General features: G+C 37.3%; 1 protein-coding gene across 4 annotated transcripts in view; it reads right to left on the reverse strand.

Annotated features, from left to right (window-relative positions):
- Window positions 1-23,903, reverse strand: part of SEMA5A (semaphorin 5A) — a 312,741-nt gene that overhangs the window by 188,493 nt on the left and 100,345 nt on the right. For all 4 annotated transcript variants that reach the window (XM_068196491.1, XM_068196502.1, XM_068196480.1 and 1 more), the window contains one exon: window positions 7,323-7,422. In XM_068196491.1, the coding sequence (XP_068052592.1) occupies window positions 7,323-7,422 (100 nt within the window). The remainder of the gene's footprint in view (window positions 1-7,322; window positions 7,423-23,903) is intronic.

Consider the following 23,903-nt stretch of genomic DNA (forward strand, 5'->3'; position numbering starts at 1 on the left):
TGGTCAAAAGTTAGATATTATCTTAATTTTGCATGAAATGGAAGCCACAGCAAAGGAGAATAATGAAATAAGAGGCTTATTGATAAATGCTGAAGATGTGAAAACAGTATATGCACAGAGATAAATATTTTCTGACTAGTTGGTCATGTTGTTCCATCCTAAAAATTATGGAGAAGTAATTTCTGTTGTTCTTATTGCCCTTTTAAAATAATTTCTAAAATTACAGGTTTTCTTAAGGAATGAAGATGAACCACATTTTATTAACATTCAAAGTAGCAAAAGGAAGACTCACATAATAATAAGCTCTCCAGTGAAACAATGAGCTTGTCACACAGAATAAGAAAATCACTATGGGAGTCAATTATGATAGAATCCCAATAAAAATTGAATTAATCCACTCAATGGTCCTGTGAAACCTGATTTTCTTCTCTGATGCTTTTTCCTCTGGATTGGTAAATCTTGTGCTGCTTCCCTGTGGCTCTTCATACAGCCTCAGCAATGCTGGAGATCCTAGACCACAGCAGTCCTGCACAGATGTGCAACAACAGCCAGATATCACTTCCACATATTTCTTGCCATGGGCTTCTCCAGAAAAAACAGAAAAGTACCAGATGCCCCTGAAGCTCTGGAGGTCACCCTCCTCCTGAAGTCATGCCATGTTATCTCAAACTTCCATTAACATCTTCCTCTGTTGGCCTTGACTTCTCACACCCAGCACTCAAGTTCCCCACAGCTGGCAATGGTCTCACAATATTTGACACCTGTCTGCCTACAATGCATGCAGGTCAAGGATGTTTCTGAATATTATGTTTTAGTCCAGGTGAGTTTGTGAGATTGTTGAGCTATTTACTTTAGTAACCTGTTGTTGGATACAACTTTATCCTGAAATATCAGCTCAACCAAAATGTTAATCTTGTATTTCATAACTGTGGCTAACCAAATCTTTAATACTTTTTTTTATTGCTGCAACACATATGTCAAAGTACATGCCCCCAGTTTTTATATTTTGGCAGATATTACATATACTGTATACTATTCACTCACATTAAGAGCCATGCAAATTCTATGTGGTCTTGCTACCATTTCATTGTTCAATATACTACTCTTCTGTTTCTTTTCAAGATTAATTTGAAATGAAATATAATGTTGCTGCTACATCTCCTCCAGAAAAAACCCAACAATGGAAATGGGCTTCAAACCAGAAATTTTAGACATTTTGAACTTTTTGTGGTCTCTTACTACAGTAATCAACTTGGGCACATAAAGTTTGCTGGAGTTGTTGGAGGTGGGGTGCAAGAAAGGTCAGTGGGAGAAGGTAAAGAGTCTAAAGCATCCAAAGTTTGGATATTTTCTTTTTATTTTTTTTTAATTAATAAACTGTAATGACTATGACATACATTCCATTTACCCCAAATAAAGGGGTCATTTCTCTTTTATTCTTACTCTGAGTCAACTCCAGGGCTCCTGTGATGATGCACCATGTCAGCTACTCTAATTAAAATGCCAAGACATTAAATCAAAACAAGAAAAGGAAGGACTTTTGTGGAGTTAGGGAATTGCCTAGTGTCACTCTGCAACCAGACTATTACCAATGTCAGTGCAAAGAAGGAGAAAACTGCAGAGTGGAACCAGGCATGAGCAGGAGACGTATGAAGCTTTAAAAAATATTCAGGAACCTGTTAGCATGGTAGGAAAGACAAGCAGTAGGGGGGAAAAGACCTTCCTCTTTTTGCAGCAGTAAGCTGAAAATTTGTCACAGATTTATCATTAAACCATACATTAGATTAGACTGGTCTAGATTAAACCAGTTCACTCAGTGGAAGGACAGACATTGATTACCCTGAGCCAAGTGTTAAATGAGCAGTGATACCCAGATGGATGTTGAAAGAATAGAGCACCAATTCCCTCTGCCTGTGTATTCTCCTTGCATATGTAGCCCTCAGAGCACCTTATTAACAAGAAGCTCTCAGATTCTCCTGCTGGGAGCAGACAACAGCAAGAAGCAAATCTGTATTGTTATTTATTCCTTTATTAGAGATCCTTAAGCCACTGTTAATGAATCCTTTAATTTGCCTTTTTGTTATTATGGCAAGTAGTGGTAATGGTTCGAATTAATGTTCCCGAACGCACATCTAATTAAGGGAGAAGCCATACTGTTGCAGTCCTTCATCAGTGAGATAAGGAGTGACTGAGGCAATAAGCCACCTCAAAGCAAGACGTACACCTAAAAACCAAGTTTAATTAACTTGAAGGAGAACATACAGGAGAAAGCCACCACCTTAGGATACTCTATGTAAAAAAAAAATAAGTAAGGTATCTCTAAATATATATTGGCCAATTAAAAAGGAAGTTGGATAGCTTTGAGACCTATTTCTGATATTAACTATATAATTTAAAAGTATAGCTAAGCTAGCCCAACTGGAATTAAATAATAACAAAACTTCCACATTTCAGGAATGAACTCAATCCAGGCTGCTAACAGTTCAAAATTCCAAGCAGAGGAGGCTTGGGAAAAGAGAATAACTTCATTTCTCTTTTAAAACAGACATAATTCTTCTTATATGGTTTGACTAAAACCACTGAGAAAACAAAATAAAAAGTCACCAAAAAAGAAGAAAAAAAAATTTGCCCTAAACTACTAAATTTCAGACATGCTTTTTGTCGACTCCTGTTTAGCCAAAATGGATGAAACACTTTTAGCAATTTTTGGTTTATCAAAATTAGAGCTTCTACGTGCTATGTACATTGGCAGGAGATGAGGAGGGAAAAAACGCAATGCACAATTTGCTTGGGCAATTCACAGACTGCATTGTATCCTTCCCCTAATCTGGTCTTCTCCTCCTTCAACTGACCTTCCCAAAGAAACATATGGCAAAGTACTTTCACACAGCAACAAAGACAAGGTTTTTCTTGGAGAAATCCATGAATCTTTAAGCCTACTGGTATTTCAAAACACAGAAATCATTATAATATTTTATTACATGCTAAATCTGTCCACCAAGTAACACACAGAGAAATATTTTGTCTGAATATTTTATTGGAATTTATCAGAATAAGAGAAACAAGTAGTTTCTCATTTCCTTGAGCTTACTGAGGAGCTAATGCCGTAAGAGTAATCCTTCGCTGGTGCCACTTAATTATAAAAGTAAATTCTGCCCTGCCATATGGGTTGGATTTTTTTTAAGAAAACAAATGAACTCCCAAGAAGGTTTCAGATTGCAATAGAACTCATTTATTTTTATCTGCCAGGTCACATGCAATATTAAGAACAATGCCTGGGGCACATTTTAAAGATACAGTTTCATGGGAGTATGGATTGCATGATTAATGTGAAGGCACATACTAGCACACACACTTGGAGTGGTACCTTTCACATATTGCTGCTGATGGTGTAAGGAAACTGAAACAAGGCTACAAGACTCCAGCTTAATCAACTCAATACCTATAGGAGAACTGGATGTTTTGCAGAACAAAAAAAAAATTATCAACCAGTTATAACCTTCTCACAAGGAGTGGAAGACAACCTGCAGAAGCTGAGGGCAGGGATAGGCAGACAGATACAATTGTAAACCATTTAGTTTTGCACAGCAACAGAATGCCCACAGACATCAGAAGACCACCTTTATTTCCCAAACTGGACAAGCAAGACTAATCTCAGCAATATAGGATGAACTTCCCACTTATTGCCTACTATGGTGAATACTACAGAATAAAGTCCCTTGCATATTTTTGAAGACCTCTATATCAAAATTATTTCTGTTCTAATTTTGTTTGCCTCAGCAAAATGTGACAAAACTCATTGCTTCTTGACTAAATTACTTATGGCCAACTTAAACTATCTGGTTGTCTGTCAGCACTGCTCTTCCATTTATACTGCTACATCCTTTTCTAGATGTACCCTGCTGATGGATTTATGGGCAGGTGCTGTGCACACGCTCAGTCCATGTTATCCTTCAATACATTTCCAACCCTCTTCTCATCTGCCTTTTAGCAGTCCTTCTTTACATTTATAACTACTTTCATTAAACCTTGTTCAAGCATATATAAACAACAGTACACACTAGCACAATTTAAAGTCTCCAAAGAACCCTGTGCAAAGAGACCAAAATTTCTCTATCACTCTGGGAGACACCTTTTGGGGTATCTCAGGACCACATCTGTCTTTCCACATAGCTGCATGACATTGCCAACTCCCAGAAGGAATGCAATCTGGATCCCAGTTGGGATCTTTGCTACCATTCTCAATAAGACAAATCATAAATATCTTTAGAGGCTGTAGAACTTCATAAATGAAAAAGAGTCACCTGCTATGAATATCAATAATGGAAAAGGGATTTTAAAATTTCCAACAGTGTCAAACTTTCACAAAAGTATTTTGTTTGATGTCTAAGGCAGATGAATTTGGGATCATTAAATCCATTAAGGTGGAAAAAGTCAATTATGAACATAAGATGAGCCAGAACACAGCTTCTAGCTGTGAAAGATCATTCCTCTAGTTTAGAATACCACCAAATTACTAAAGCAGAATCCTGAAGGTGCAAGGATGGGGTAGGCTGACCCTGGTTAAGACCAGGTTCTCATCAAAATTGCTCTACCACTCCCCTCCTGAACTGGGCAGGAAAAGAAAATAAAACAAATGGTGCATGAGCTGAGATAAGGTCAGGGAGACATCATCCACTGATTACTTTCATGGGCAAATAGAAACAACTTAAAGAAATTAACTAAATTTATTACCAATCAAGATCAGAGTAGATCTGATTATAGGCTGGGGACACTGCGTCTGGACAGTGCCCAGGCAGAAAAGGACCTGGGGGGTGCTGGTTGACAGCCGGCTGAACAGGAGCCAGCAGTGAGCCCTGGTGGCCAAGAAGGCCGAGGGCATCCTGGCCTGTATCAGGAGCAGTGTGGCCAGCAGGAGCAGGGAGGTCATTCTCCCCCTGTACTCAGCACTGGTGAGGCTGCACCTTGAGTGCTGTGTCCAGTTCTGGGCCCCTCAGTTTGGGAAGGACATTGAGATGCTTGAGCACATCCAGAGGAGGGCAATGAGGCTGGTGAGGGTCTTGGAACACAAGCCCTGTGAGGAACCACTGAGGGAGCTGGGGTTGTTTAGCCTGCAGAAAAGGAGGCTCAGAGTTGACCTTATCACTCTCTACAACTCCCTGAAAAGTGGCTGTAGGCAGGTGGGGGTTGCTCTCTTTCTCCAGACAACAACTGACAGAACAAGAGGACACAGTCTTGAGCTGTGCAAAGGGAAATACAGGTTGGATATTAGGAAAAAGTTTTTTACAGAAAGGGTGATAAAGTACCAGAATTGTCTGCTCAGGGAGGTCATAGTGTCACCATCCCTGGATGTGTTCAAGACTGGATGTGGCACTCGGGCCAAGGTTTAGTTGAGGTGTTAGGGCATGGGTTGGACTCAATGATCTTGAAGGTCTCCTCCAACCTAGTCATTCTGTGATTCACAGTGAATGGATTCGGTCTACCCGCAGCAGAGACTACATGCAGAAAGTGCATAATCACTAAGATTATCAGTGTGATAGACACTTGCAGTTTTGGGACTCCAGCACCCTGATAACTAGTTGCTAGTCTCTGAATCTAGGACCCCATGATGTACAATGACATGTGGGGCACAAATGCCTAAAGAACAGAAAGGTGTGTAGCAAAAAAGATGTACTGATATCAATAGTACATACAATTAGAGAAAACTGCTGGCAAGTTTAGGTACTCTAAAGGAAGACCTCCATGGTCAAACACAACAACACTGGAAGGGTTAAAATTTAGAATGAAATGCAGAATAAGGAAAGGGAAAGTCAATGCCTTCTATGAACAAGTAGCAGCCAATTATACTGAATTGTGTAAAACAAAATTGCTGTAGTAATTTTAATAACCTTGAATATTTTTATTTTTCTAATTTTCATCAAAACAAGATATATAAAGCTCTGAAGCTTCATTAACTCATAGGGAAAATAAATCTTTTGATGTATGGGATCTTCTGCAAAAAAGCAGAATTAACAGCTGACTTTTGTTGTAGTCACTGCTTATTCAACAAAATCATCCAAAGCTTATCTCATAGTGATTCAAAAGGCATCATCAAAAGCAACAGTTTAAATGAGCTTATTTTTTGCTCAGATTTGGTCTCCAGATTAACAGTATGGAGAATAAAATAAGAGAGGAAGGAGAGAAACGTTTTTGTTTTGTTTCTTTTTTTTTTTAAGTTACTAGAATATCTGTACAGAGTGCACTGATCCAACACACATTTCCATGGGTCCCGGGGCCTGGCAAGATGCTCAGCTAACTTATGATGACAGCACTTACAGAGTAGCAGCAGTTGATAACCTCACATCTTGTTTCATTGGGTAGCTTACAGAATTGAAAAATCAACATCAAGGTGCAAAATACCCCACTTCATGTGGGCCAAAGATATATGAATATATATATATATATATATACACACACATACCTATTTCCACACTCAGAAAGTTTTCCCCTGTAGATAGGCAACTCCCACTGCCCATGGAAAAAAGTTTTCTTACAATGCATTTTATGACTTTGCATGTTGAAACTCATTTTCAGCTAAAAAGCAAACTAGGAAACAGAAATACATTCCAATGCTAAACCTAACAGATAAATGAAGTGACTAGAACTTTTTTAATTCAAAAATAAAATATATTCAGAAGGCAGCTGTGAACAATAAGTTTAGACGATTAAATTTTTTTTGGCCAACCAAAATGTTTTCCTACACCTCATATGCTAAGAGGGAAAAACAATAGTGCTCGAGGACTGTCACTGCTTCAGTGTTGACATCTAAGACTGTGTTACTGTTGATCACAGCTTGAAGAATGCTCTCCTACTGTGCAAACAGTGACTACCACCAATTTTACCACTAATTCTGCAGTCTTTAACAGATCGCTCCTGGCACCGTAGTGAATAATTATTAGAAACATCCCAACACAAAGAGCCACATTGTGTAGCCAAATTTGGGATCATCCTAAGCTTCATGCAATGGCAGCTTTTGTCACATTGCCATACGGCACCTGCTTGTTCCACCGTATGCACACAAGGATTGTGTACTCCAGGCCAGTCCTCTTAAAAATTAGGATAGTGTAAGCTATTTTAAACCATGATTGTCAGGCAGGCAGTCCATCTTGTAACTCTGGTCAGGGATTAGAGAAATAAACATACATAACATTCAGTTTAGTGGATCTAGAAGGCAGGGGAGTCACACAAGAGTACACTGATATTGTAATTTAGCTAAATATTCCTTATCAGCAAAGAATAAAATCCAGTCTGCTACAACACAAAAAAGAAAACAGATTTCTCACCTTGCTCCAGCAATAAGCTCTTTTTGTCCTGGGTCAAATGTTAACTGTGAGAAGTCCACAGCATCTTCTGCTTTGAACACGTGTAGCCAAGGGGCAATTTCTAAAAACAATCAAGAAATACAACTTTTACTATAAATGTTATAGGTGTAGTACCTCAGGTAGCCACCATTAAATCTGCAGATATTTTGTGTGGGTCTGCAAGTTTTCTCCTCATGGTCCTCTAAGGAAACATGGGAGACTTTCACCACCATGCCATTTAATTTATAATACAGGCCTGTAAAATATATATGGCAGCCATCTGAAACACACTTGAATCAAGTATCCATATTTTGTTCTGAATTGTTTTTCCTCCTTGGGTAAAGCAGAAAACACCACAGTACAACTGCAATTCTCTGACACATACTCAAGTAAAGTTCAATTAAATTTCCATGCATCAAAAACAGCTGAGAACTAGAGGTTTGTTTTTTTCAGAGAGCTATTTAGTTATTTATATTCTTTACAAAAGGATCTGATTAAGTAAAAAGCAATGAGGAAAACAAGCAAGTTTGACTTTTCATCATTTTCACAATAAAACGGTTGAGGGATGAAAAAAATGCTTGATGTTCACTGGACCTTTTTTTTTTCACCTTCCTTTTTCAGACCAATTTAGTGCTACATTAAGCAGGGCAGACAAGCATGTGAGTTGCTGAAAATCAGCAAGGGGCATTACTTGTATTCAGAATATAAACTTGTTCCTACTTTCAAACACAAGCACACATAAATAGTTGCAAATCAAATCCTTAAATATTTTCATTACTAGTAGTTCATTTTTTCATTCATATCACAAACTGGACACTAAAGAGTCTGGCTAAATAAACACAATATTATGGGAACAGAGCTTTTTTTTTTTTTTTACTTTTTTAAAATAAACATATGGAATATATAAAATTGCTGTAAGAATAGAAATGGTAGAAATGGCTCACTAAAAAAAAGTCCAGTTGTAAAAAAACCTCATTCTTTAGAATTCTGCAATTCTCAGGACATTGATTGAAACTTTTTTATTTGATTTTTTTTTAATGTAGTCACAAAGCATTAAACTGGAACTTACATGAAAGGTGAAGAGGGCTGAGCATGTATGGCATAATGGGCTGTGGGTGCTCTATTTGAAGATTACAGGTGTGAAACAGTCACTTGAAAGACCAAAGACATGGTCATGACCATTTAGAACACACAGTCAAAACCAACCCAAGCCCTCTGAGGGTACTGCAGAAATGCAATTTTTGACACTGGTATCATTAGTTGCAGCTCAGGTTAAAAACATTCATTCTAAGCTCTCTTCTTTACTCACTCATTTTTGCTTTTGCAAATGTCTCAGTTGAAATAATCCATGTCTGGTGCCTGTTTCAGGATGATTTGTTCCTAATTTAAAGTTTTAGCACAATTGGCTATCCACTCCTAAGGAAGGGGCCCAGGAGAAAAATGTTATTCTGTGTCAAAACGTGCTCAGCCATTGCAGAGAACCATTATATGCAATGCGCAGAAGCTGTATCATCATATACTTTGGAAAAACAGATGGAACTGTGAAGTAGAATCACTTGGGTGTCAGAAAAGTAACTTCTGCATTTTTAATGTCAGCCCATATGCATCTGGGCAATTTCAGGCTCGCAGTGCCAGTTTGTACACATTCTGCAGTACTCGTAGCTAAATTCACTGTTGATTTCCATCTGCATTGGATGGGTGCTCAAACCAGGATTCAAACACTGGGGTGGAAAGGGGATATGGCCACATATTAGATAACTGTGATTACAGCTGCCATCAGCCATTACTTCAGATGCTGTGCAGAGAACCCAGCAGGATTCTGAGGGAGGAAAAACACTCATATACATTACAGGCCTGTATATATAGCCTTACACATACTTACTTATCTATTTTTATTTAAATATATATATATATGGCTACACAGGCAAGCATAAAAGAGGTGTTTCCTAAATTTTTTGTACTTGAATTTTCAGCCTTAACTTTTCAATCATGCATTTCATATGAAACAACCAATTGCAAAATTCTAAAATGTTAAGAAATTAGGTAGGACATGAAGATAAGGAAATCCAGAGGTAAATCATGAAGAAACATGAAGAATTTACTGGCAAAAGAAGGAAAAAAAAAAAGAGAACAAAAAACCCACTGTGGAAACATCAGTCTGTGAAAGAGCAACAAGGTAGGCATCTGAGAATGGAATTACCCCAGCTCTATATTGGTAGGACAAGTGAGACCCTGGTCTTCTGAAAGGAGTGGAGTGGCTCCCCACAGCATGAGAGGCCAGGGACAATTCAGTATAAGAAGTATTGCAGTGCCAAAAGGCTACAGGGAAGACTGAGATTCAAAGACTCAATTCTCTTCCACTTGTCCTGCTGTCTCAGCAAGACACAATAAAGCTTCAAGGTACAGCAAGCAGGTGATTTAGACCACTTCCAGGTTTGGAGCAAGGGAGCAGGGGCCAGGCAGGGCAAGGCAAGCCCGGGCTAGAGAACAAGAATGAGGACTTGCTAAGAAATCTCTCTGAAATCTGAATCCTCTTCAAAATATAAATTATTTTATCCTTTGTTGCAGCAGTGCTCTTGCTTGAGGGAATAAGGTCAGGAAGACCAAATGGCTGCTAGAGCTCTTCTTTTTCAGAAAACACTCTGAAATTGTATCCCGTGTGTCACAGTGGCAGCATGTGTCACACAGAAATAAGTATTTATGAGATAAAGCTACAACTTCATAACACTTTTGTAAGGGAAAACAAACAAAAACACAGTACCTGCAAAAAAAAAAATTTAAAAAAGGCAGTCCAACCCCATGTACACTGCAAAAGTAAAAGCTTATGTAACTAATTAACAGAATAATTAAGTTTCTTTTCACAAAAACAGTGAAATCTAGCTGAAAACCCATAGGTGAAACAAGACTTTTTAATTTTGCTATGAATTATCTCCTTAGAGTCAAAAATTCCTAATTAGCTTCTAAAGGCCTAGAAAATATTTTTCTTCCAATTAAAACTATAATGGTAAAGTAGTAAGAAGTAATAATTTAATTTTATTAATGGTTTTCATGCAGATGCAACATGACAAGCTTTACACAATAACATATCTGTACATTTTGTGTACTACAACAGTACCATAAATAAATGTGTAAGGCAATTAAGCTGCCCTGCCAACAGATAACCTAATAGTATTGCTTTCTGGTCACAGGTGACAAACAGCAATATCCCTACGCTTTCCAATCCTAACCCTCCCCCCTTCTTGGCATTCCCCTCCCTTTCCTCTGCCCTCACGTCATGTGAATTACAGTAAAACTCCAAGCCCTTTATTGACTTCTCTCTTCTTACTCCTGATACTGAGAACACTTATTGAAACACACCTTCAGCCTGGATTTGTTTTTCTTTTAAAACCAAGAAAGCATGCTTGCCATTCTGCAGACATTGGTCTAGGACTCAAAGCTGTCCAGGGAAAACTATCATGGTATACATACAGTCATGACAGCAGGTGATTGCCAACACTCACTGCGTCCTTTTGGTGCATTCAAGACTTACCCTTAGCAACAACAAACAAAAAAAATTTTCATTGCTATTATAGGACTGTAATCTGCAGGCCTTATAACTCAAAAATATTCCTCAAAAAAAACTCACTTTCTCACGGAACTAAAAGATGGATGTTGGAAAAAATCCTTCTGAGAAGGTACAGGTCTCTTTCACAAGCTGGGAATTGGATGTTATGGGTTTTCCTGGGGAGTTTGGGTTTTGGGAGGGAGGGTTAATAGCTTAGATTTAATATAAAACAAAGTTTGCTGTGGTCCATAAATCTACAGCAAAGCAAACACACCGGATTCCACCGAGCGCAGAGGAAAGGTCAAGGAATTCTCTTAAAGAGGTTTAAAGACAAAGGAGGTTAACAATCAAAGCTGGGCAGAAGGACATTAGATACTCATATTAAAAAAAAATGAAAGACCAGAAACCTGCCTCTGTTTTACTTTAAATTTAGTATATGCTCAACAAGCCATGACTTATTTGGTTTACATTGCTCCAAGGACTCCCTAAGGGTTGAGCTCTACAGTTCTTTGCAAATGAAATTGTAAAGTTCCCTCTAACCTAAGTTTCATTCTTCAGTACTTCAAAGTAGAGCTACAGTAAATAGTAAAATAAATTGAGAAATTACTTACAAGGAATAGAATGGTATGTTTAGAACCAAATTCAGAAGTTATTTTTAATAATAATACAACTTGGCAAATAACGAAGTCAAAAGACAATAAGAACCGCCAAATTTCATTTAAAAATTAACATAGATATTAAAAGTTTCAGTAGTTGTTTATGGTGTACGTATGTGACACCTTGTGCCATGGTGTCCTTTTTGAAAATAGTGAGCACAAAATTAAACATATCCACAGCAGCACTTTCTTGAAGAAATTCTGTGAGTAAAATAACAACAGTAGCAATAATAATAATAGCACAGCAGCAATACCACTACAATAACAGCAACAACAACAATAACACCATAGTTGAAAACTAGAAGATTTGCAATATTAACAGAAGTCTCTGGGTGGCATCAGTACAACAAACTCGCTAATCTTATCAGAAGAAAATTAAAATATATTTCTGCATGCTAAAGCTATTTTTACAATTAAATGTATCTAATCTAATGATGATACAATAACTCCATCTTCCTGAAGCTGTGTAATAATTTTAGCCTTAGATCTCTTCCTGTGATACTCAAGTTACACTGCTATCCTCTTCAAAGGCAGCGAGACATGTCAGAAGTCTCCCCAGGGATGTGCCAGGCTGACTGCATTACATCACCCCCAGTGCCCTGGTGACAGAACCATTAACCCCAGGGGAATCTATTAAGCAAGGTGTCAGGGCTGGCAAGAGGAGATCCACCTGTTCATTCATTCAGCATGTCCTGCCTGGGGGTTTATTCGCAACATGTGTGCTTGAAGGACACAGCTAGGAGCACTTGTAAACACTCTGCTGTGGCACTTCGGGACTCCACAGTCTCCATCTTAAAACTCGAACTGAGAAAAACAAGATTTTCTTCAGCAATTTCTGTGCACTCTTGGTATCAATTCAGTGTGACTGTCCTCATTTTAAAATTACATTATATTATAAATATATCTGTGAATAATAATTCACTCAGAACAACTTCAGGTTAACAAGCATTGCTCTGTGTTGAGAAAACAGGCAAGAAAAATGGCATGACAGAGACTGTTGCAGAATCTTTTATGATTCACTTTTGCCTATACTTTTTTCTCACACTTCCAATCACCAGTTTTCCTACCTCTTTCACACTGTATTCTCTCCTCACAGAAATGTATTAAACACACCCTTGCTGGTAAGTCATTGACTCACTGCAGATGAAAGGAAAAAAGGTGCCACAGCTCAAGTGAAGAAAGGAAATACATGCCATCACTATTCCACAGGTCCTAACAAAAAAGAGGACCCATCAAGAAAGTTCACCAAAAGAACAGCTGTATTACTTCTGAAACCAATCACAATTCACACCCCTACTTACCACAAAGGGGCTGAGGCCTAGTTTGTCAAAAATATAACTTCTTTTTTTTATAGAACTTGTTCAAGGCATGTGTTTCTCGGCATTTGCATGCAATGACTCCAATGTTCTAAATAATTTTTATCAATAATTGTAAAAAAAAAAGAGTAAATACTGGGTAGAAAGCAGCTATAGTTACAAACATGTAACTGACAATATAAGATATCATACACAGGTTTTTTTTCCCCTCAAGTGACCTTCCGAAAATACAGTTGCAAACAGTCTTCTGGATTAGGCATCGGAGCTTGTCTGGTTGTCATTGTAATGGAAAGAAACCCATTGCTGCACCTGAACAAACTACTTTGTGCACTCCTCAGGCTGCAGAACCATGAAGCTCCAGCACAACTGTGGCGGTTCTATTTCTGGTACAAAGTGTTTAAACCATTACAAATGCAACCTATTCTTTATATACTTGTAGAGTCACGCATTATTTTTACTTACTTTGAAGCAAATTCCTACTCTAACCTTAGCTTAGCTCTGTTGCAAAACAGGCCAGAGCAGACTTTTCGCAATTGGTTTATTTTTGTTGGATGCACTAACCATGAAATCATTAAAAGTGCCATTTCTTTTGAGAAAGAAAATCAAAAATATGATAAAAGAATCATAAACAAAAAAAAACTTATCAGCTATAATTAACACAGCAAATATTTTTTGATTTCTCTTACAGAAAAGATTCATTCTATGGGTTACAGTACTCCAGCAAAAAAATATGCTAAACTATATTCATTACAAAATCTAAGCACAAACATCTGCCCTGCTCTTCTTCCATAAGGCCCATGGTAGAAGCCAAGCACTTGGAAGACAGCAGCTCACTGCAAAGGAGAGAAGGCCTGCCCATTACAGTCTGCTTTTCCTTTAATCCCAGACATATGCTTCCTATATGCAGTGTTATGTTGGTAGATCTGCTTCCAGGACCATATACCTCCTCAGCTTTATGACCCTGACTGCTTATTACAGAACTGTACCCCCAAGGTGACTGCCTTGCTCGTTCTGTGGGGCCTTACTCGATGGGTCTGAAGAAAATCCCACAGGGAGATTCTATAGAGTGCCCCTTGCCTAGGTTGTACATCCAGAGGTGCTGTGGGATGCAAAGCCAGTCACACCCAATACTATTACAGTCTGGGTATCCATTAACCCTTCCTACATGATCCTACTGCTGTCCTCCTTTAGCATGCATTGCAGGAGCAGACAAAATAATTACTAATGCATCCTACAATAGTAGAGCTTAAAGGTAGGACCAACACTTCATTTTGGTTCCAGAGTTGAAGTTAACTAGAAGGAGAAAGAAAATGCCCAAGTAACACAACATTAAGTACTAGGCACACCACCAGGATGAATTAGAAAGCACCAGGAAGGTGCTTTTTCTGTAATTTTTCCTACACAAGAAGTACAAACTGCTGCATTTAGAACTTTAGTCAAATAAACAAACAAGGAGTGAGCAAGTCTCTAACATTTAAACTTCACAGAAAGAGGCACTGTTTTCCAGAAGAAAAAATACAAATTGAAAAGACAATGCTCAGTGCTCAGCTCAACACTCCAGTGAAATTCCTGGTCTACCTGTTACTAGAATGTAGTTGGCATGTCCCCTTTTTCATACGTAAGGTACAAACATTCATTTGTCAGGCCTAAGGAGGGCCATAGATGTAAATAAATCTAACGGTCTGTGCTACCAGAAGGTTCTAACAATCTAATTGGAATACACCAGAAGCAGGCTGAACACAACATATGAGGAGAAGAGCAGTAGTTCAATGACAAAAAGACAGCATCATCCAACACCATTTAATGCTTTTCTGTAAAATGAAAGGATTAGGACAGATGGATCTGTTACAGTACTCAGTATTGCATTTTAATGAAAAAGGCATTTCACTTGCAATACAGAACTCATTTATATCAGGGCTGTGTACAGAATTAAGAGTGTGTGGATGGACATCATAACTGGGACATGAGAGAATATATGTTTATATGTTTAGTCAAGTCCTTATTTTTAATAAAATTGAAAATTCAAAATATTTCCTATAAAAATGATGAATATGTTTTAATCAGAATAATATAATGAAAAATATAAGCATTCTGGTAATTAGTGATTAGACAGTAGGAACTCTACAGTTTCCAAAAAAGGTGTCCTGGAAGATACAAGAAAAAACAAAACATCACTTCTTCTTTCCAAGGAAAAAAAAATTGTCTAGGCAGGGTTATTTAATGCAATCCAGTCCTTTATAAAGGAAAAGATGAAGTTACAAAGTTGCCCAGAATGATTAAATCAGCAACCACAAACTAAAAGCTCCTCTTTTAAGTCTTACCACACTACATTTGGTTCTCCTTTGGAAACATGAAAACATGTCAGATCTCCATCTGCATTTCAGAGCTCATCTTTGCTTATAGGGAGGGGGGAAGAAAAAATGAAAGAAAAAAAGAACCAACAAAAAGACAAAGCAACCTCAACACTACAGATCCCTTTCAAGATGCAGTATTCTGGAGGTCTCTAGATCCCATAAACAAACCAGCTGCCTTCCTTCTACTAAGCAATAAAAAATACAGTCCTGAAGCTTGCTTTTCCATACAAAAAGAACTGCAAAAGCCAAGAAATAAATATTAATATCTAGCCTTATCTAGAAGCTCTGCTAGCTTCTCGCGCTTCTCTCCACTTTAAATCATTTGTAATAAAACAAATCCCAAGACCATAAACCTCTTGATATTCTCCAGAAAGTTCACCACCTGTTTACTGTGCATTCATTTTATGAACAGCTATTACAGCTTCAGAACAATTTTGGAGGTAATGAGGCAGGGCTGTAAGTAATTTATTATTAATGGGGAAAAGAGAAAATGAACATACTTCCTACAGTATATGTTTCTTGACATTGAATGCATGAAAACTTGAATTTCATTCTTAAGCCTATGGTAAACTTGCTTCCTTTTACTCAATTACTTTCATCTTTCATTGATTCTCTCAAAAGGCACAAAGTGGCTGCCCTGGCCACCTGTCTACTGCTCTCCAGGCAGTCACAGCAGTTGCCCTGCCCCAGTTCCCTCACCTGCTTTAACAATGCACTCTAACCTTCAAGATCTAAAATCTAGCCTGCATTCCTATTTTCTCTGCCCTGCCAGAGCTCCCCAGCTAGAAGTACATATTGCTGCATTCTTACGTGTGTGCATATGTCTGTTACTGGGATAATTAAAGGGAATTTGGGTTCTGACTGTCTGCACCCTCAGGGAAGAGATGGGAACATCTGCTACAATGCCTACTTATTTCTTTTTCTGAACAAGGGTTTGGAATTGTTTATGCTTCATTGTTCAAACACACATATTGCATACAAATATAAGAAAGTGTAAGGGAAAAAAGACTGAACCCCCACCTAGATGAAAGTGGTTTCAGCACTTCCAGCACAGTCAAAAACCACTAACTTCACACCTCATCTAGCACAGAATCCTAACGCTCTTCCCAGGGAGAGCAGCTACTCCTTACAGTTAGAATCTCTGGTCCCCGTGCTGCTGCTGCCAATCTTCCTGAATGTGACGGAGGGACAGACTGCCCATGAAAAACATTTGCCATCCTCAGTCATGTACTGCCTTCAGAGGGGTTTAATCTCTCACATTTTAACACTTACATGCTGGCTTTGGCAGCCAGTCAAAGAATTCATTTTGAAGGAAAGCTTATGGGAAATCATTACTTAGTCTCAAGATGGAGTTTTTAAAGAAATCTGCTCAATTTTAATACATGTATTGTAGGGTGCAGAAACAGAATGCAGACTGCCCATAGACAGTTATGCACTGTTATTTTTGTTGGAAATATCTATGCTTCAATTAGCAAGACCTTTTTTTGCTAGAAATGACCATCCTGCAATTTACATTCTTACTTTTGTTGGCATATGAACATAACAAACTTTTTTAATTACATTGTTTCAGCAAAATAAAATTTCTTGATCCTATCAATTCTGCCCAAGACTGCAGCTCACAAAATAAAGGTCAGATGATATTTCATGAAGAAATACAAAATCCAACAAAATAAGACATATTATAAAGACAAAGGGTATAAAGAACAAAGCCTGACACTAATCTTGTTAAGAGTTTGGAGCCAGGACTTCAAAGAGGAATATATTCTGCACCTCCTCTAGTCTCCCACCACAAAAATAAAAAGATGCCCCAAAGCCAAAAAAAAAAAAAAGAAAGCAACATGCAAGGAAAAAAAAAAGAACCACAACACTTTTCTTTGTAAAACTTACTTTTGTTCTAAAGACACTTCTAAACTCCAGGGGTTTGTCACTATTAACAACTATTTTAGTAGATTTATTGTAGAGCTGGTTGTAAAACAGTCAGGTCCTAATTCTGAGAAATGGTAGAAAATAGCCATAAATCCATCAAAACAAAATCTGAAGTGAGCACTGGAAATGGAAAGACAAGGTTAAGACAAGTCAAAGTTTGGTCCAACCTGAATATGACAAATTGTCATGTAACAAGTAAGTACAGCCACACAAAATCAGCTGCTACCCAGTGTCCTAAAATCTTGTCAACAGCAGACAAGCACTGCCACAGAAGGAAGACGGGGAAGAAAGCATGTGAAAAAAAAAATAACACTTTGAAGAAGCACTGACTGTGGTTCTCTATTTCCACCCAATCTATCTAATAAACAGAACATATCTTGGTAAAGTTATTGGTAAGGCTCTGGTTATTTAAGAAATTAGGAAGAAAACCAAAACTTTAAGTAATGTTTTTCTCCCCACCTCTTAAAATTCTTGAAGCAAGAAGCTTGAAGCAAGGCCAAAGGATGGGCCAGGGTTTCCCCAATCTCTCAGTCAAAGTGATAGGCAGCAGAAAGTGACATTCAGTGACAGGCAGTAAGGGCAGCAGGTGCGATCAAGTGACAGCAACACAGGCCCCATAAACACTGCACAGGATCTGGAAGAGAAGACCACTGGGATGAGTCTTTCCAGTAACTGCGTCACTACAACGCATAAAAACGAAGTTGCCCAGGAGCAGATGGCCAGTAACTGCAATTGTTGACATATTTTCTGACCTAGCAGTCTAAGTTATTTAGAATTATAGAATGGTTTGGGTTGGAAAATATCACTAAGATCATCGAGTCCAACTGTTAACCCAGCACTGCCAAGTTCACAACTAAACTAATTCCCCAGGCACCACATCTCCATGTCATCCAGATATGGTGACTCCACCACCTCCCTGGGCAGCCTGGCTCAATGCACAATGCTTTCAATGAAAAAGTTTTTCCTAATATCCAATATAACTTTTCCCTGGCAAAACTTGAGGCCGCTTCCTCCTGTCCCACCACTTGTTACTTTGGATAAGAGACCAACCCACACCTTGTTACAGCCTCCTGTCAGGCGGCTGTAGAGCATGATAAGATCATCCCTGAGCCCCCTTTTCTCCAGTCTTTTATTATGAAAAAAAAAAAAATCTATCTGGTGGGGAAAAAAATGAAACAGAAAAAAATTAGAGCAATATTGCGCCCCCTCTTGCTCTAAGCACACATACCAAAAACTTCATCTGCATACGAGCTCTATTTCTTGATTGCTGATCTGTTTATTTAACATACCCCAGTTTGAACGATTTACAACATTTTAGCAAAAATACAGCTCTTTTGAAGAAGAAGAAAAAAAGAAAAATAACAAAAAATCCAGATTTTAAGTCCATCTGCCCACTTTGTACAGATAGTAGAATGCAGCAGGAGCCCCTCACTCATTTTGCTCTTTGTTAATAATCAGAGAACTTCACATGCTCTAAAGAGCCACATTAGGGCAATAAGGAACAAATCAGCCATGGGAAGGCTCATAGGACATGTCTGCACAGCTCACTAGTTGTTGTAGCCACTGATAATTTTATATTATTGAAATTTATGAAAATTATTAGCAGTTCATGAAGGTCCAGCACTTGACTGGGATGCCAAAATAATTGTGAATTGATGCTTGCTTCAAAACACGATCACTTTCAGAGGGAAAAAAAGTAGCTGGAATGCAAGTCCTTTGCTTTTTGAGAATTTATCCCCTACCATTCCTTCATTTTTATGGGAATGGGCACCAATGACACTGGGTGATTCAGGGAAATATAGGAGGATAGTAACCTTCAGTCTCCAAAGATATTTTTTTAGTTAACAGTAAAGAGTTGAAGGTTGCTCTTCCCCATCAGAAGCTTGATCTCCTCTACAAAAGTAAAAGCAAAACTGATTCAATAAAGAAAAATATATAGAACTGGTAAAGGAATTATTTTCCTCCTTAAGAGGGGCTGGTTCTTGGTAAGGTAGCACAAACAATCTTGTAGTCCTATCATCTAGACAAAGTTGCAATATCTAGCAATCAACGTTTCTTCACTGACATTATTTTCATTTAAAGAAAAACCCGAAAGATGATACAGAATGGAAAGCAATACACCTTAATACCACTGCAGATACTGGCAGATCATCTTTGAAATGTATTTATGAACAATTAAAAAAAAAGGAAAAACTAAACAGCTTAGTAGACTACTATTAGTTTAAAAGAAAACTTGCAACAAGATTAGGATAAAGAGAAGAGTACAAACAAAATCAAGTTCATATGCCATTTATCCTCCTTCATTCAGCCCACATATTATTTCCTCTTGGCACATGTTAAGTGCATGCACTCCGTACACAAACCACAGGATAAAATGAGCAGAGCAATGTACTGAGTCTATATTACTTAGACGAACATCAAGTAAGGGAATTCTGTGGTGGTCAGACAATAAGGTTAAGAAAATATATTTCTTAGGATTCTCTAACCAAGGAATCAAAAATAACTATGCTATTTTTCTTTTTTGGTTAACCTCAAGTTGAAATGAAGGGTTTAAGTTCATTTCTTCTATGGATTGAGACATGCTATTTTTGAGCATGTTTATTCAACAGATAACTTTGTTACAGCACAGTATGTATTTAAATTTTCACTAAATATAGCTTCTAAAATTATGTAAATTGATGTTTTTTTGTTGAGACAGCACAACTTTAAATTCTGATTATTTTATGGGAGCCTAGAAGAATGAGACTTGTCCCAGACCAAATGATCTCTGCTGTTCTCCTAGTATCAATTAGGTCAAGTTTACAATTGCACTTAGTTTCTTATAGAAAAGCCTAAGAAATTCAAATTTATGCAGATAAACAGCAGGGCAGTCAATACTAAAAATTTCATACCTGAAACTGGATTTGGGTCAATTCTTTTTCCAGCTCACTCACACACTGCTAAGCAGTTGTGATGGCCCCTTCAGTTCTACCTCATGGATAGGGTCTGTCTAGAGAACAAGTCTTCAGCTGAGTTTTGAAAGGTTTGTTGATTTCAAAGTTCAGCAAAGTGTGTGTCTGGAGAAACAAGCTGCCACTCAAACTACTTTTATCCTTTTTGTTGATTGCTTTCATTTTTGGGTTTTTTTTTTTGTTTTTTTTTTTTTTTTTTTAATAATCTAATAAAAGATCAGGTCCCCAGAGAGCTACCACAAAGATTCTGTAGAGCAGGTGGACTAAATGCTGGAAATATTTAGACAAACATTACACCACTCAACTGTTTTGCTTTGGGTTTTTTAGAATAGTTCAACCTTTATAAAGCATCATTGTTTCTCATAGAGCAAATGTGGGTTTTACAGCCCTTTCTAACAGTTCAGGTTAAACACTATACTATAATTCTTTCACTATAATAAGAGAATGTTTTTTTCAAGTACCTGACCATCAGTAAACTCTAATACACTTACAGAGCTAACATTTCATATCTGCATGCAAATGAAAGTATATCCAAATGAAATAAAATTTAATAAAAATAAAATTTGTAAGACTATCATTAATGAGTAGCTTATTTAAGCCTTTTCTGTCCTAACTCTTAAGCTACTTCAAGCATAATTTCCTTTTTTTTACACTGTAAACATTTGAAACATGTGTAAAGTTCAAGAATCTCACAGTGAGTCCCTGTGTATCCATTCTGTAATCTGCACCTTCTTTCCTTTCACCCAGTTCTAAAATACACTTGATTTATAAGCTCTTGACTCCAATTATAGGAATTAGGATAGGTGATGAATTCTTAGCATATGCAGACAGATATTTTTTTACTTTTTTTTTTTACTTTTTTATTAAGCCTGTATTTCAACAGCACATTTTTTGCACTTCTAGACACAGACTCCTCCTTAGAGAGAGAGAAAGAGAGAAAGGAAATTCTAAGAGGGACCATGTACCATAAGTCAGTTTCACCACATGAAACACTGAACTGCTCACTCCTGGGCTGATCCTGCCAATCTCTCCAATGCTTAGATGTCTATTTTATATAAATCTGTTTTCTGTGATAATTCCTAACAAATTTAAATAATGAGAAAAGGAAATTTTCAGCTTCCAAGGAAGAAACAAAGTGCCTTATTCTAGTTGAAGGAAGCTCTATGGTAAGAAATTTTAGAGCTGCCAACACTTTCTGATCTATAGCAAACTTTCTTATTTATAGATTCTGGGAGAACAAAAAGGTGCATTATGCAGTCCTAATATTAATCATGCAGATAAACAAATTACAACATGCTTATCAATACTGTGTATGAGAGATACAAAATTAAATATTTGAGATCATGTCAAAGGTCCTTTCAAAGTGTGTGCATCTCCAGCTACTGCATCTTCTTTTTTCTCTTCTCTTCCAACAAAGTACTTGAGCAAAAGTTCTCAACTGGTGGGTGAAATTCTTGCCATTTCCTAACAGAAGATATATCACAGTCTTCAACTAAAACTATTTAGCTGGAAAAATCAGTGCTAGAAATAGTATATGCATCTCTACACAAGGTAGCTTGACAGAATCATCACCTAAGTGAGTAATTTTTGATGAGCAGTGGGAAAGAAAGCAAGCTCTTTCAGGAGATATACTCCCATTTCATATTTCACTGTGACAACTCCTGGGGACAATTTTGTCTTTTTATTAGTTTTTTTTTGTTGCAGCTGTTCATCCATACTCTACACCAGACTCTCACTCCATTAGTTTTATTTAATAGTTTATACTTCATCTATCATACCTCTCCAATGTAGACAAATCAAAAAAGTACATTGCTACTTTGGCATACCACAAGCTACAAAAAAAAAAAAAAAAGAGCTTTGATCAGTTATAAGTAAAATAAAAGCGTTGATATCTCTGTAAAGTTAGTACTGAGTTTACAAGCTCGAAAGCACCTACCACTCAATAGTACTCAGCCTTGGTTGATGTTCAGCATGCCACACAGTATTTAGCTCTGGTGGATCTAACACTGCTACAAGATGACTTTACAGACCAGGGCATTAATTCAGCACTCCAAGGGATTTTGACTGTAACAAATTGATTTCTCAACTCGATGTTGGTCTAGCAGCACTAACGACATCAATAGATAAAAAGAGCATTTTCCTATAGGCATTCATGAAGTCAGCAAATGTCTCAGGAAGAATATGGACATCGGTAAGGTTGGTTGAAACCTGCTGACTCCTATTGCAAGATGCATTCAGAGAGTGGCTTCTCACACACATCTCTCTTCTTATATTCTGATACCCCAATTAATCTGTTCCTAACATACAGACTGAAAGACAAACCTCTCATGCACTTTTTCCTGGGGTCTCAAAACTTCTGTTTTCCATTAACTGGCTGTCCTGCAACAAGTCAAATGCTGTGTGCCCACACAACAAGGTTACCCAGTGATCACATGCTGTATACTGCACTGCAAAGGTGTTTCTACATGTCCTTTCCAAGAGTTATTAAGGACTCCCAACAGATCATTGTGTGAAGTATGAACCACAGCTTGTCACATATTTTTCTAAAGATGTCAGTTCATAAAGACTAAGGTATGTCATAGATATATACTAATGAATAGTATTTTTACCATAAAGGTCAAGAGGGAGTCTGGCATTCAAAATCTTACTAGATCTTATATTAAAGATCTGACCATTAATGTTTCTATATAATTATGTTTCCCACATATATTTACAGTAAAAATAAACTGGGTTTTTTTTTTTTTTCAGTAAACTCTAAGTGTGACACTATCTTTGGCTGTATCAAAAGATGCAACTGGAACAATATGGCCTCTATCCCCAAAAAGCCTTAGCATAGTGACTTAGAACTGGAAGGACATCACTAATAATGAATATGAAAGAAAACAAGGTATGTCTAGAAGACAGGATTCGTCTAAATTCAAGAAACTCTCCTAAATATTGGCTGAATTAGATTCATAAAACAACACATTTTTAATCAACTCCTAGAACATTGCACTGCTAATGAGTCTCAATTATTTTCTTTTACAGTTGCATATACAAAACCAAAAAGTACATGCAGTGATCTCTTATTTGTGAAATTAAGAAGCTAAGTGACAGAATTTTAACCGTTCTACTTTAATTACTTCAATTTTGAATATTGTGTACGTGTGTTCTGATAAAAAAGCATTTTAAACTAAATTATACCACAATATGAATGCTAAAGAAACCAGGTTTTTCATCAGAATAACTCACACTATTTAGCCAATCCATAAGTGAGTGATAAAGGTCCCTCCTTCACAATACACTGGTGGTTTGCTGTTACAAGGCACAGAGTTCATTCTCCAGTGTATTCAAGATCAGGACAGCTGGTACCATTACTATTATTATATTATTAAAGTGCCAGAACAAAATACTTTCTGTAAAAAACAAAACATTATTTTCTCCAAGTTTATGAAAAGAATGGAAACAAATCTTTTTCCAATTAAAATTCAATAAAATCTAATTCATTGCAATAAAAAACTTACACATGTGCTTTCTTAGAGAAACAGGAGGAATGCAGTGTGTAATATAATACATCTTAATCCCTACATCCTCATAACTAGAAACTATTTGGAACTCCCTCTAAGTTTTGACAGTAATGGAAAAATCTCAATTCAAATAAACAAAAAAAAGGCAGATAAGTTATTAACTGCCTCAGGTTTTTACAGAAAACATCCTCCAAGTACTCTTTGCTTTGTTCCAACTGTTCCTCAGCATTCCACCCCAATACTCAAGATGACAACCACATGTATGAGGAGACTGCCCTGGTGAAAGAAGGAACTCGTGCAGCTCCAATGC

Source organism: Anomalospiza imberbis, chromosome 1 (assembly GCF_031753505.1).
Source record: "Anomalospiza imberbis isolate Cuckoo-Finch-1a 21T00152 chromosome 1, ASM3175350v1, whole genome shotgun sequence".
Lineage (NCBI taxonomy): Eukaryota > Metazoa > Chordata > Aves > Passeriformes > Viduidae > Anomalospiza > Anomalospiza imberbis.